This window comes from Natator depressus, chromosome 1, assembly GCF_965152275.1.
Source record: "Natator depressus isolate rNatDep1 chromosome 1, rNatDep2.hap1, whole genome shotgun sequence".
NCBI classification, from domain to species: Eukaryota; Metazoa; Chordata; order Testudines; family Cheloniidae; genus Natator; species Natator depressus.
The window spans coordinates 258,825,594-258,838,717 of record NC_134234.1 but is presented as its reverse complement, the minus strand read 5'-3'; the positions used below and the strand labels follow the sequence as shown (position 1 = coordinate 258,838,717).

The window sequence follows — 13,124 nt, the reverse complement described above, 5'->3', positions numbered from 1 at the left end:
CAAAACTTTAGAGTCTACAAGTCCACTCAGTCCTACTTCTCATTCAGCCAATCGCTAAGGCAAAGAAGTTTGTTTATATTTATGGGAGATAATGCTGCCCACTTCGTTGTTTTGTTTTTTAATTCAGTTATTTATTTTTTACATAATTCTACATTTGTAAGTTCAACTTTCATGATAAAGAGATTGCACTACAGTACTTGTATGAGGTGAATTGAAAAATACTTTTTCTTTTATCATTTTTACAGTGCAAATATTTGTAATAAAAATAATATAAAGTGAGCACTGTACACTTTGTATTCTGTATTGTAATTCAAATCAATATATTTGAAAATGTAGAAAAAAATCCAAAATATTTAATAAATTTCAACTGGTATTCTATTGTTTAACAATGTGATTAAAACTGCAATTATTCGTGATTAAATTTTTAAATCGCAGTTAATTTTTTTGAGTTAATCACGTGAGTTAACTGCAATTAATCAACAGCCCTAGTACAGTAACTCCTCACTTAACGTTGTAGTTATGTTCCTGAAAAATGCAACTTTAAGCGAATCTAATTTCCCCATAGGGAAATTCATTTTTGCCGGACAAAAGGCATTATATACATATACAGTATAAATTTTAAACAATTTTAAACAAGCAATTTAATACAGGTACTGTACTGTAGTTGGGAGTTGTCCCCGCTTTACCCCACACAGGCACAGCCCACTGCAGACAATGAGACAGACAAGGAGGCTGAAGGTACTACTGTAGGCTAGGAAGCACCTTGCGCAGCTGCAGGGGCAGTTTGTCCTACTGTGCAAGCACAGGCACCAACTTTGCAGGGGGCTCAACCCCCGACTCTGCTCCTGGCCCACCCACTCCACCCCTTCCCCCAAACCCCCACCCTTGCCCCGCCTCTTCCCACCCCGCTCCACCTCCTTCCTAGAGCATGCCGCGTCCTTGCTCCTCCCCCCGACTTCCTGAACGCCGCAAAACACCTGATTGCTGCGGGCAGGAGGCAGGGGATGGGGGAGGCTGCATGCCTCCTCCTCCTCCTCCCCTCCCCCAGCCTCCTGAACGCCTCAAGGCAGCTGATTGCCATGTGCAGGAGGAAGGCACTGATCCACAGGATGCGCCAGCAGGTGGGAGGCACTGGGGTGCGCTGTTACAAGTTGTGCAATTCTCTCTTATAAAGTCGCTGCTCTTCTGGAGAATCCTGCAAGCTGTGGACAAAGCAGGCGGCCAAACAAGGGAGCATTGCCCAACTTTAAACGAGCGTGTTCTGTTATGGAGCAGGGACGTAACATCAAAATAACGTTAAGCGGGAGGACGTTAAGTGAGGAGTTACTGTACCAACATCTTTGTATCACTGAAGACCTTTATTTTGGAGACATGCCATTCTTGTGACATTGATGTTTTTTCCCCTAGTGGCATTTCCCTTAGCACCAGGTATACCTCGTCTTTATCTTGTGTGACAAAATGCTCAGGTTGGCCTCAGTCCTCTTGGATTGACATGTCAGTGGTAATGAAGATTTGGCCAGATGAATCAGGGCCCCTAATCCATTCTCTGTACTGCTAATTCTCATTTTAAAGTTGCCACAGACACATTCAAGTCTTCATACTGCAATTCCAATGCTGAGGTCATCATTGTGTTCTGAAACAATGGTGTCCTAGTAGGTGCAAGGAATGTTGAAAGTTCTATTAATCTGGTAGAGCTGTCTGCTGTTTGACAGTATATTAAGTCAAGGTACCACTGCTGTGCAAAAGTATGTTGTTCGAAAAACCTATCGTTGTTTTACCTACTGGATGGTGGGACCCATTATTTGATGTTTAAAGGGGATGTAATCTAAAGAGTGATCTTTGGGACCTGGTGGTTCTTGATACATTTTGAGAAAGTAGTGACTGAAACTGCTGAAGTTTGTGTGGTGGAAATACCAGGAAAAGGTGTGTGGAGGGAGGAGATAGAGGGCTCACCAATTTGCTAATATTTCTATCTTTCCATCTCTTTCAGAAATGTTCCCACTGCCAGGAGCCAGGAGCCACCTTAGGCTGCTACAACAAAGGTTGCTCCTTCCGATACCATTACCCATGTGCCATTGATGCAGGTAAGAACAAATAAGATCTTACACTTATAGGACACATATTGCCCCCAAAGTATCCCAGAGCACTTTACAAACTGCTGTACTCTGAGTCTCGTAACCCACCATGGGAATACAGTAATGGAAGGGGTGGAGCATGGCAGCTGATAAAACAGTGCGCAGCAGCACTTTGGAACAAGTTGGATTGAGAAATGTAGAAGAATCTTCTTGAAACAGCAGAAGGAATTTTAAATTTATAGAATGCAGCTAAAAAACCTGGAATTTAGCCAAGACATGGGAGATAAACCCCCTTTCCCTGTGAAAAATGTAGAGGCTGTTTAAGGACTCCCAATAATCAGAACCTCTGATTTTTCATGTCTTCTGAAGAACAGCACCTCCTGCAATGACATGTTCCTTAACAGTATAATTGGGCATTAGCCCAGTAGATTCCAAATGGAAAGTGTCACCTGCTGAGTCATAAACGCCACTTCCAGCAGCACCTCATTTGTGCACACACAAGTCTCTTATCCAAGCACTGACATTGCTCAGTTCTGGTCAGCTATGAAATATCAGCCTGGGTGGTATAGCTTTTAGAGGAGGTGCTTCTTTTGCTCAGTGATCAGAGTACTAGTGCTATCTGTGTGTGCAGTTGTCCTTATGACTGTAGTGTCTGGTGTAAACGTAGATTATTTAGAACAGTGGTTCTCAACCAGTGGTCCAGGGACGTCGGGGGAGGGGGCAGGTTAGAGGAGGTCTGCCAAAATAAACCAGAGAGCAGGGTTGGCGTTAGACTCACTGGGGCCTAAGGCAGAAGACCAAAGCCAAAGTCCAAGCAACTTAACTTTGCTGGGCCCCCTGTGGCGTGGGGCCCTGGGGAATTGCCCTGCTTGCTATCCCCTACCACTGGCCCTTGCTTTTAATCTACTGGATATGCAGAAAAACAGTTGTTGTGGCAGAGGTGGGCTGTGGAGTTTTTATAGCTTGTTGGGGATTATGGGGGGAGATCAGAAGGAAAAAGGTGGAGAACTCCTGATTTAGAAGACAGAATTAGGGTTGGGCATTTGAATGGTCCAAAAGTTATTTATCAAATATTTTAAAGCACTAATTTATTAGAACAGTAAGAATAGTAACGAAGAAGAGTCAGACCTTATGGTCTCCAGTAGACTTGCCCTTAGATACATATGCTTAATTATAAGAAACAAGTTACTTAACTGAGTTATTTTAACTCGGAAAAATGCAAAACAGTATTAAATGAAGTTCTAAAAAAATGAAAGAAGGGCACCATGATTCAATCAAAAAGGTAAGCCACTGCCTACATCAGGGCATTCTTCCTGGAATATTTGACGATATTTGACCAAGGTCAAACAATAGGTAGTCAGATGACTTTATTTGACTGATTGATTGACCAGCTTGCCAAACCTATACAGGATATTTCGTTGCAGGGGAAGGGGTGAATTTCCTGAACTTCATATCTTCCTGTGTATGACTGTACAACACCTAGCACAATAGGGCCCCAACCTATTGGTCCTCTACGTGCTACCACAATGTGAATGCTAAATAATAAAACAGAATTAAAATTGCCGTGGAATTCAGGGTTGTTTGACATTAAATTTGATCCAGTTATGCCACACAGTAGATGAGGCCTTGACACACACTTTAAAATTACACACCAAAAAACTATGTTAGAAGGACTTTATTAAGATTACAAAGTCAAGCAGTCAGGAAATGCCTGAAGTAAAGTTGCCTGTGCAATCATAATGCAGCTCCTTTGTGCATATGCATTATGATACAATATTTATTTTCGAGATCATACTGTTTTTTTCCACAGGACCCCTACCTTATTCAGTGCACAGAATTTATGGTGCTCATTTAATGAGTAGCTATTCAATATTATGACAGGTTTCAGAGTAACAGCCGTGTTAGTCTGTATTTGCAAAAAGAAAAGGAGGACTTGTGGCACCTTAGAGACTAACCAATTTATTTGAGCATAAGCTTTCGTGAGCTACAGCTCACTTCATCGGATGCATACTGTGGAAAATACAGAAGATGGTTTTTATACACACATACAAAAAGAAGGATTCTAGGTGGACTCCTCCTGAAGGTCGAGACAGCAGACTGGACTTCTACATAGAGTGCTTCCGCCGACGTGCACAGGCTGAAATTGTGGAAAAGCAGCATCACTTGCCCCACAACCTCAGCCGTGCAGAACACAATGCCATCCACAGCCTCAGAAACCACTCTGACATCATAATCAAAAAGGCTGACAAAGGAGGTGCTGTTGTCGTCATGAATAGGTCGGAATATGAACAAGAGGCTGCTCGGCAGCTCTCCAACACCACTTTCTACAAGCCATTACCCTCTGATCCCACTGAGAGTTACCAAAAGCATCTACAGCATTTGCTCAAGATACTTCCTGAAAAAGCACAAGATCAAATCTGCACAGACACACCCCTGGAACCCCGACCTGGGATATTCTATCTACTACCCAAGATCCATAAACCTGGAAATCCTGGGCGCCCCATCATCTCAGGCATTGGCACCCTGACAGCAGGATTGTCAGTCTATGTGGACTCCCTCCTCAGGTCCTACGCTACCAGCACTCCCAGCTACCTTCGAGACACCACTGACTTCCTGAGGAAACTACAATCCATCGGTGATCTTCCTGATAACACCATCCTGGCCACTATGGATTTGGAAGCCCTCTACACCAACATTCCACACAAAGATGGACTACAAGCCGTCAAGAACACTATCCCCGATAATGTCACGGCTAACCTGGTGGCTGAACTTTGTGGCTTTGTCCTTACCCATAACTATTTTACATTTGGTGACAATGTATACCTTCAAATCAGCGGCACTGCTATGGGTACCCGCATGGCCCCACAGTATGCCAACATTTTTATGGCTGACTTAGAACAACGCTTCCTCAGCTCTCGTCCCCTAACGCCCCTACTCTACTTGCGCTATATTGATGACATCTTCATCATCTGGACCCATGGAAAAGAAGCCCTTGAGGAATTCCACCATGATTTCAACAATTTCCATCCCACCATCAACCTCAGCCTGGTCCAGTCCACACAAGAGATCCATTTCCTGGACGCTACAGTGCTAATAAACGATGGTCACATAAACACCACCCTATACCGGAAACCTACTGACCGCTATTCCTACTTACATGCCTCCAGCTTTCACCCTGATCACACCACATGATCCATTATCTACAGCCAAGCTCTGCGATACAACCGCATTTGCTCCAACTCCTCAGACAGAGACAAACACCTACAAGATCTCTATCAAGCATTCTTACAACTACAATACCCACCTGCGGAAGTGAAGAAACAGATTGATGGAGCCCGAAGAGTTCCCAGAAGTCACCTACTACAGGCCTAACAAAGAAGATAACAGAACGCCACTAGCCATCACCTTCAGATCCCAACTAAAACCCCTCCAACGCATTATCAAGGATCTACAACCTATCCTGAAGGACGACCCAACACTCTCACAAATCTTGGGAGAGAGGCCAGTCCTTGCCTACAGACAGCCCCCCAGCCTGAAGTGAATACTCACCAGCAACCACACACCACACAACAGAACCACTACCCCAGGAACTTATCCTTGCAACAAAGCCCCTTGCCAACTGTGCCCACATATCTATTCAGGGGACACCATCACAGGGCCTAATAACATCAGCCACACTATCAGAGGCTCGTTCACCTGCACATCTGCCAATGTGATATATGCCATCATGTGCCAGCAATGCCCCTCTGCCATGTACATTGGTCAAACTGGACAGTCTCTATGTAAAAGAATAAATGGACACAAATCAGATGTCAAGAATTATAACATTCATAAACCAGTCGGAGAACACTTCAATCTCCCTGGTCACGCGATTACAGACATGAAAGTTGCGATATTACAACAGAAAAACTTCAGAAACAGACTCCAAAGAGAGATTGCTGAATTGGAATTCATTTGCAAATTGGATACAATTAATTTAGGCTTGAATAGAGACTGGGAATGGTTGATTCATTATAAAAAGTAACCTATTTCCCCTTGTTTATTCCTCTCCCCTCCCCCCCCCCCCCCCGACTGTTCCTCAGACGTTCTTGTTAAACCCTGGATTTGTGCTGGAAATGGCCCACCTTGATTATCATACACATTGTAAGGAGAGTGATCACTTTAGATAAGCTATTACCAGCAGGAGAGTGGGGTGGGGGGGAGAAAACCTTTTGTAGTGATAAACACCCATTTTTCCATGGTCTGTGTATATAAAAACATCTTCTGTATTTTCCACAGTTTGCATCCGATGAAGTGAGCTGTAGCTCACAAAAGCTTATGCTCCAATAAATTGGTTAGTCTCTAAGGTGCCACAAGTACTCCTTTTCTTTTTATTCAATATTATGTTTTCTCATTGTTCAGTGTGTGACTCTAGGCCTTATTGACTGTACACTAGTCAAACCCTGCTCTGCAGACAGAATTATTAATTTTCTCATGGGTTTTTCTGTGGTGCTCATCACTGTAGCATGAGTGTTCCACAAATGCTAATGAATTTATGTTCATATCACCCCTGTGAGATGTGGAGTGTTATCCCCATTTTACAGATGGGGAACTAAGGCACAGAGAGATTAAGGTAAAAAATGTCCACTAATTTTGGGTGCCCAATTTGAGATGCCTAGGACATTTTGTTTCAGAGTACTCAGCATTTTATGACACTTCATGTGTTCAAAGCATAGCTTGCATTGACATCAGTTGCAGCTGTGGGTTCTCAGCTGTTCTTCAGATCAGAGCCCAGTATCTCAAGCTGCGCACTTGGAAAATGAGGAATGCTCAATTACTTGATCATGCGTGAAAAGTCTGGGTTAAGTGACTTGCCCAGCATCACATAAGAAAATTCTGTGGCAGAGGCAGGTATAGAATTCAGTTTTCCAGGGCAGCATTCAGCCGACCTAACCATGAGTCCATCATCTTTCTTCCTGCTATCCCCTGCCTCTTTCCCTGCACACCTTCCAGCTTCTGCAACATGAAGAAGGGATCCTATAAACAGTCTCCTCCACTACACAACCCTGATTCATCACAGAAGCTGTGCTGTGCACTGAATGAGCATGGGTTCTGTGGAAAAAATGTCATCATGTAATTTAAAGACTGTCACATAACGCATATGCACAAGAAGGCCAAATTTGGCAGCCTTACTGCTGGCATTTCCTAAAATTTTTAAATATTTCATGTTCTTTTAACATAGTTTTATGTGTAACTTCCTAGATCTTGAAAAAACCAAAATTCCATCATGTGACATCATAGTGACACCCATATGTTGTTAGCAGGATTGAAATCTAGATCCACCACACACACACTTTCTCTTTGAGCTAACGGGGTAACTGAGAGTAGTGGTAAATTGTCATACTCTGTGTGGACCTGTACTAGAGGGGGATGAGGTATTTGTAACAGAAGAGGAATGGTGAGACTCTGGAGTCTTGGATTCCATTCCAGGCTCTGTAGGCAAGTGTGCTTTACTGGATATAAAGTCTTCTGCCCATTTCCCCACAAGTGATTATTTCTGCTCCATCTCCTCCAGCTAGTCCCTGTCCCAGTCCTGTATCTTCTCCATCACTGGTTTCTTTTACCAGTTCCATTCTCCTCAGCTAGCCAGTCCCAGTTCCCTCCCTTCTGGTTCCTCAATTGATATGTTTCTTTCCCTCTCTCTGGTCTCCAATCATCATCCCCAGCCCCCACTGGCTCCTAGTTCTAGTCTCTTTGCCAGCCAGCCCCAGTTTCTCACCCAGCTCCTCATCTGATCTGTCTCCCCTCTGCATTATTTGTGTTTTTAAAAAACAATTCTAGGAATATTTTTGGTAACAAGCATGTTTGATTTTTAAACTAAATACTTCCCATCGTTTATAAGTATTTTAGTAGCAGATTAAATTTTGGTATTTGAACTACAGAGAAGAACAAGTATAGCACAGCTACCTTCCTCCTTTTAGTGTCCGAGTCCATTATCAATAAGCAACAAAAACAGGAATTGAATGCTAATCATAAGACTTTGTACTAATATACTGGATGACTCTTATTTTTATTTCTGGTCCTTATAGCTCAACAGGGGATCAATTTGCTGGGGGATGTCCCTTTAGGATAACAGTTAGTGCTCTGTGCTTCTGCACTGAAGATCAGTTTTCAGTGCTAGATCACTAGCCTGGTCCTGAATAAACCAAGTTTTGCACCACTGTTGCTGATTGGCTGTTGAGGAAGGCACATGGTTAATAAACCTGCTCCAGCCTGTACGTATGAATGCTTTTATATATCCTAACTCAATCTTGTGTTTGATCTCCTTACATACAAAATAATCCTTATCAAAATAAGACATCCTTGTGTGGAAGAGAGCTGAATTCTAGCTCTCCACTTGCATACAAATCAAAATTAAACAGTGCCACTTAAATAATTTCTGTCTGAAGATAGGAAAAAGACAATGGGGAAATCTAAGTCTGTTGAAAAGGCAAAGAAATTTCTACCCAAATCTGAGGAGGCATTGGAGCATGTTGAACACTTCAAATATTGGGGTGGCATGACTACAAGGAAAGCCAAATTGACATAGAATTGGACTCGTGGCTACTGCTCTAACGACACTCAGCCACATTTAGAGAAGCAAAGGTATTACTATGAAGTATAAAATGAAGTTGCTGCAGTCTCGTCTTCAGCATCTTGCTTTATGCATGGTAGATGTGGATGCTACAGAAACAGAACATCGACACTCTCTGCCTTCAAAGTGAAATGCTACAGGCAATTGCTGCATGTTAGCTATATGTTGCACACCACTAAGAAGGAGGTAATCACCCAGATGTACAGCATAACTGAAGTGATATCTGATATCAATAAGATGGTAAAAGGAAACTTGAGTTTGTGGGACATGTGGTTTGGGTGAGTGGAGGAAGAATGGGAGCAAGTTTTGCAGGGACTGGTGCCGAATGCCATGGTCAGGGGGCACCTGTGGTGAGTGTGATTCAGCGATGTGGCTGACTGGGTGATATGTGGAATGGCATGTTTCACGAGGCTGTGTAAGGACGTGTGGAGGAAGATTGCTTGCCCATGACTCCTGTGTGTTGTGTTGTGTTTACTGTTCGTTGTGATGTGACTTTATGGTGCTTTTCACTATGGTAATAATAATAATATGGAAATGGCTATTGTTAACGTTTCATCTGTGTTTAGCTTTCATCTGTTCAGATTTATAAAGAATCACTGACGTCTGAGATAACTTAGTCCTAGAGACATCTCCATGGAAACAGGATTCTTGTTTCTTGAGATTTCGCATCCACTCCCTCTATTTTTTTTTCTTTACCACCTGGAGTCAAATCCTGATTGTTACATCACAGTTGTCTCCACAGCATCCATATTATGTGATATCACAAACAAAGGATATGTACTCTATAAACAGAATAACTAGCAAATGATGAACTCTTAAGGGACAAAAGTCCTCTTTGCTTGCAAATATTCTTTGTGAAGGGTAACAAACCAGAGAGAGAGACAAAGTACAAGGAGATATAAGCATAATTGCTTGTTAAAATCATCCTTTGTTGTACGTTTTCCCTGACTCTTCCATTCAGGAAAACCTGCTCAAACAAGGTGCGTGGCTGCCTTTTCATCTTCCTCCTTGAACTGACCATAGCTTGATGTATTGTTGTCTTGCTATCTAAAATTACCTCTTGGAGCTGATTTTTAAAGTTTACGTGACTGGGAAATTAAATGTGTTACCTTAGGTCACCAGTTAAAATCCAGGCCAAGTTGGTAGTAAGCAAAAGTTTTTTCCATCTTACGAATAGTCAGTGGCTGTTGTGAAATGAGCTCAGGGTGTCTCTCCCATTCCAGAGTGGAGATCAGCGTCCCTAACCTTTAACACTAATTACCACAGTTGGCATTAATTGGCTCCAATGTTAGCATTTATGGTAAAAAAAAAAAAAAAAAAAAAAAAAGACAAAGAATGAATAATAGATATTGGGCTTTTCTCACCCCCACACTTGGTCCAGATCCAGGGCATGAGGTGTCTTGACAGAAAACGGTGTGTGGAAGATTATACTGCCCCCCTCCACATGTGCCCTTCCCATCTGGGGAATGAATGGAGGATTCATCTGTCACCAGTGCTGAATTCACTAAAAGGAGAAAACATCTTCTCTTTTTATTATTTTTGGGTTTGTTCTGATGGTTACAGTGTTGTACAATGATAATTCATGGTACAGTCTCATTGTGCAAAATTCCTATCTTTATAATGAGACAGTCATTCCTATACTTTTGAAATTGAAATTTGAATTTGAAATTATTGCCCTTAGCGCAGGGATAAGGGTTTTTATTCTCTCTCTTTTTTAAATCTCTGAAGTAACGAAGCCTATTGCATGCTACTTCCTTTTGACTCAGGCCAGAGGCATTGATCTTGAAACTGAGAAGCATTTCATACCAGCAAAGCAAACTCTGCTTGGGTGTTTAGAAAGCGTTGCCCTGGAGCCCTAGGTGCTGTCTGTTAAGCTCATCTAGCAGATTGGAACAGCAGAGAGCTGTAGTTATGCTACATACTTAAAAAAGTTTTTTAATTAGCACATTTTATTAACCACTGCGCTACTTGCTGGCAATCTGGGGACACTGGAGAGGACATGTGGTCATAAATGCCTTGCTGAATTTTTACACTGATGATCCACCAGAAATGATGAGATGCTGGCTGAGTAACATCAGGTATTTGGAGGTGATGTCAAAAGTTTGACCAAGAGTGGGGTAGCACCATAGATGACAATACCTAGCAGATGCAGCTGAACCCCCGATGGAGAGGGCACTGCTGCTTCAAGATTTGATTGTGAAATGGAAATGTGGGGCTCTTGGAAATCCCTAAGTAGAAGGCTGGAGCACCAAAGTTTGCACTGCCTTGTTGTCTTTAGTGCACCCTCTTCTATGGATATAGCACTTACAGTTCCAGGAGCTGTTAATGTAGCACCTGTTAACAATGCTAAAGTCACTTTTAAAAAAAACTTGATCTGCTCTAGTGTCCTTAAAAAATGTGAAGTCATTAAACTGTTTCCTAGATTAGTGAAGCTTCACATTTACAGAGTGTGGAAGCAGATCCAAGAGCAATATGAATGACCCTGTGGTATATCAAGCATGGTGTCAATGAACAAAACTTGATCACTAGATTTGGGGTTGGAAATAAGTCACAAGATACACACCAACTTTTTTCTGCCCCTGATATTTCAGGTACTTTGTGATAAACATGAGGGGAAGTCACTTTCCTCTGAAACATAAAGCAGGGATAATATGCTAAGATGAGATGAGTGTATCTGGTCTTTCCTGTCTTTGTATTTCTAAGGGTTAGAATCCATGAAGCCAGGAGAGATTTGTGGGTTTGCTCTGACTTTTACTCATTACACAGCAATGAGGCATTTGGGGAAATTTGGGCTTGGCATATTGATTGCAGTAAGGACAATATCACTCAGGTCTCTTGGTAACTTAATTTACTAAAATATTCCTGAAACCCCTTTCCTCCAAAAAAAAAAAAAAAAAAAAAAAAACCCTTCTAGTAATTCTAGAAGAGATCTCTGAATACATCTACCTGAAAGGTATGATGAGTGTACACACATTATGCAAGGTATACTTTTATAAATAAAATAATCAAATTGCTGTCTGTCTTCTCCTCTAGATTGTTTACTAAACGAAGAGAATTTCTCAGTGAGGTGCCCCAAGCACAAGGTAAGAGGAAACCTCTTCCCTGCTAGGTCCATTCAGTGCTATCCTCCACTGGGCTGTCTACATTTGTTTTAATGAAGTAATTTTATACCCAGATAACGTGTTTGAGAGGGAGGAGATGCTTTTAGATGAAGCCGTGTGGGTGGGTGGATGGGTGGTTCTATGGGGAATGCATTTTTGGGGATGAGTTTCTACCTAGAAGAATACAGATTGCTTAAGAAGATATGTGAAGCCTACTGTATGTCTTTGCTATTTGCTGTCTGGACCTTCAGAGAGACTATATGAAACCCAGCCTAATTCCCTATCTTTTATGGTATAATCAATACACTACTACTTTTTGAGTTCTGTACCGCAACTTTTTGGTGAAGGTTCTTTCTGGGATTTACCAGGAATGCAAGAAGGAAGGAAAAACATCTCATGGAAAAAAATTCACTCAGCTGTTGGAAGCAAGGACTTGCCAGAAATAGAAGCAGCTTGTCATAGTTCAGCAGTTACCAGGTTGAGTACAGTTGCTCAGCTGATTCTACTTCCCTCACATCCTCAGTACAAGTTACTGAAGCATCTGCCTGTATAACTAGGAGATCAAAAATGTCAGGAGGAATGGCATTTCTGGTGGCTAATAGAAATCTGTTTAAATTGTATGAGAGTATAGACAGCACCACTTGTAATTTAGATGTTGGGAGAGGGGGATTCTGCTCCTTAGCACTTGCAAGAATGCTTCAGAGAATTCAGGTTTCAGTTACTCCATTCAGGTACTTGTCAGCAGCTCTCTTCTGCTGTGCCTTGGATTAGACTGACATCTGGTGGCTTCTGGTATTTTTACAAGGTAGTTCTGAAAGAAAATCTGTGTAAAGGAGAAAAGTATACTGAGCAAGTGGTTTTACCATAACAAGCTATTTTTATGTATTTACCCCCACACTTTTTAAAAAATAGTGGTGGTTTGTTTTTTACGTTAAAAATTCAAATCCTATCTAGCCTGGAAGACTCTAGGACATTGGTTCTCAATTTGTAAGCAGTGATCAGCCTCCCTTTTTCTCATCCTTTCATTTAAAAAAAAAAAAATTGTAGTCCTTATGGTTGCAGAGAGAACCTCAGAAATGTGGAACAAGCATAAAGCAATGCACTAGTGCCTGCCTGAATCTACAGTCAACCTGAAACAGTAACTGAAAGGTGTGAACTGCCCCAACAGCTGGATGAAACTGGTGTGGTCTTTTCCTGACAATTGTCTAGTGTGATTGTGAAGGATCTGTAACACAAGGATTTCCTGGTTTTGCTGTCCACTGACAAGACATGTTATAGCAGCCATTCTCAAACTATGGTTTGGGACCCCAAAGGGGGTTGTGACCCCATTTTAAT

General features: G+C 42.0%; 1 protein-coding gene across 5 annotated transcripts in view; it reads left to right on the top strand.

The window, feature by feature from the left end:
- TCF20 (transcription factor 20) overlaps positions 1-13,124 on the top strand; it is a 210,019-nt gene that overhangs the window by 185,810 nt on the left and 11,085 nt on the right. For all 5 annotated transcript variants that reach the window (XM_074941734.1, XM_074941729.1, XM_074941731.1 and 2 more), the window contains exons 3-4: positions 1,991-2,084; positions 11,722-11,771. In XM_074941734.1, the coding sequence (XP_074797835.1) occupies positions 1,991-2,084; positions 11,722-11,771 (144 nt within the window). The remainder of the gene's footprint in view (positions 1-1,990; positions 2,085-11,721; positions 11,772-13,124) is intronic.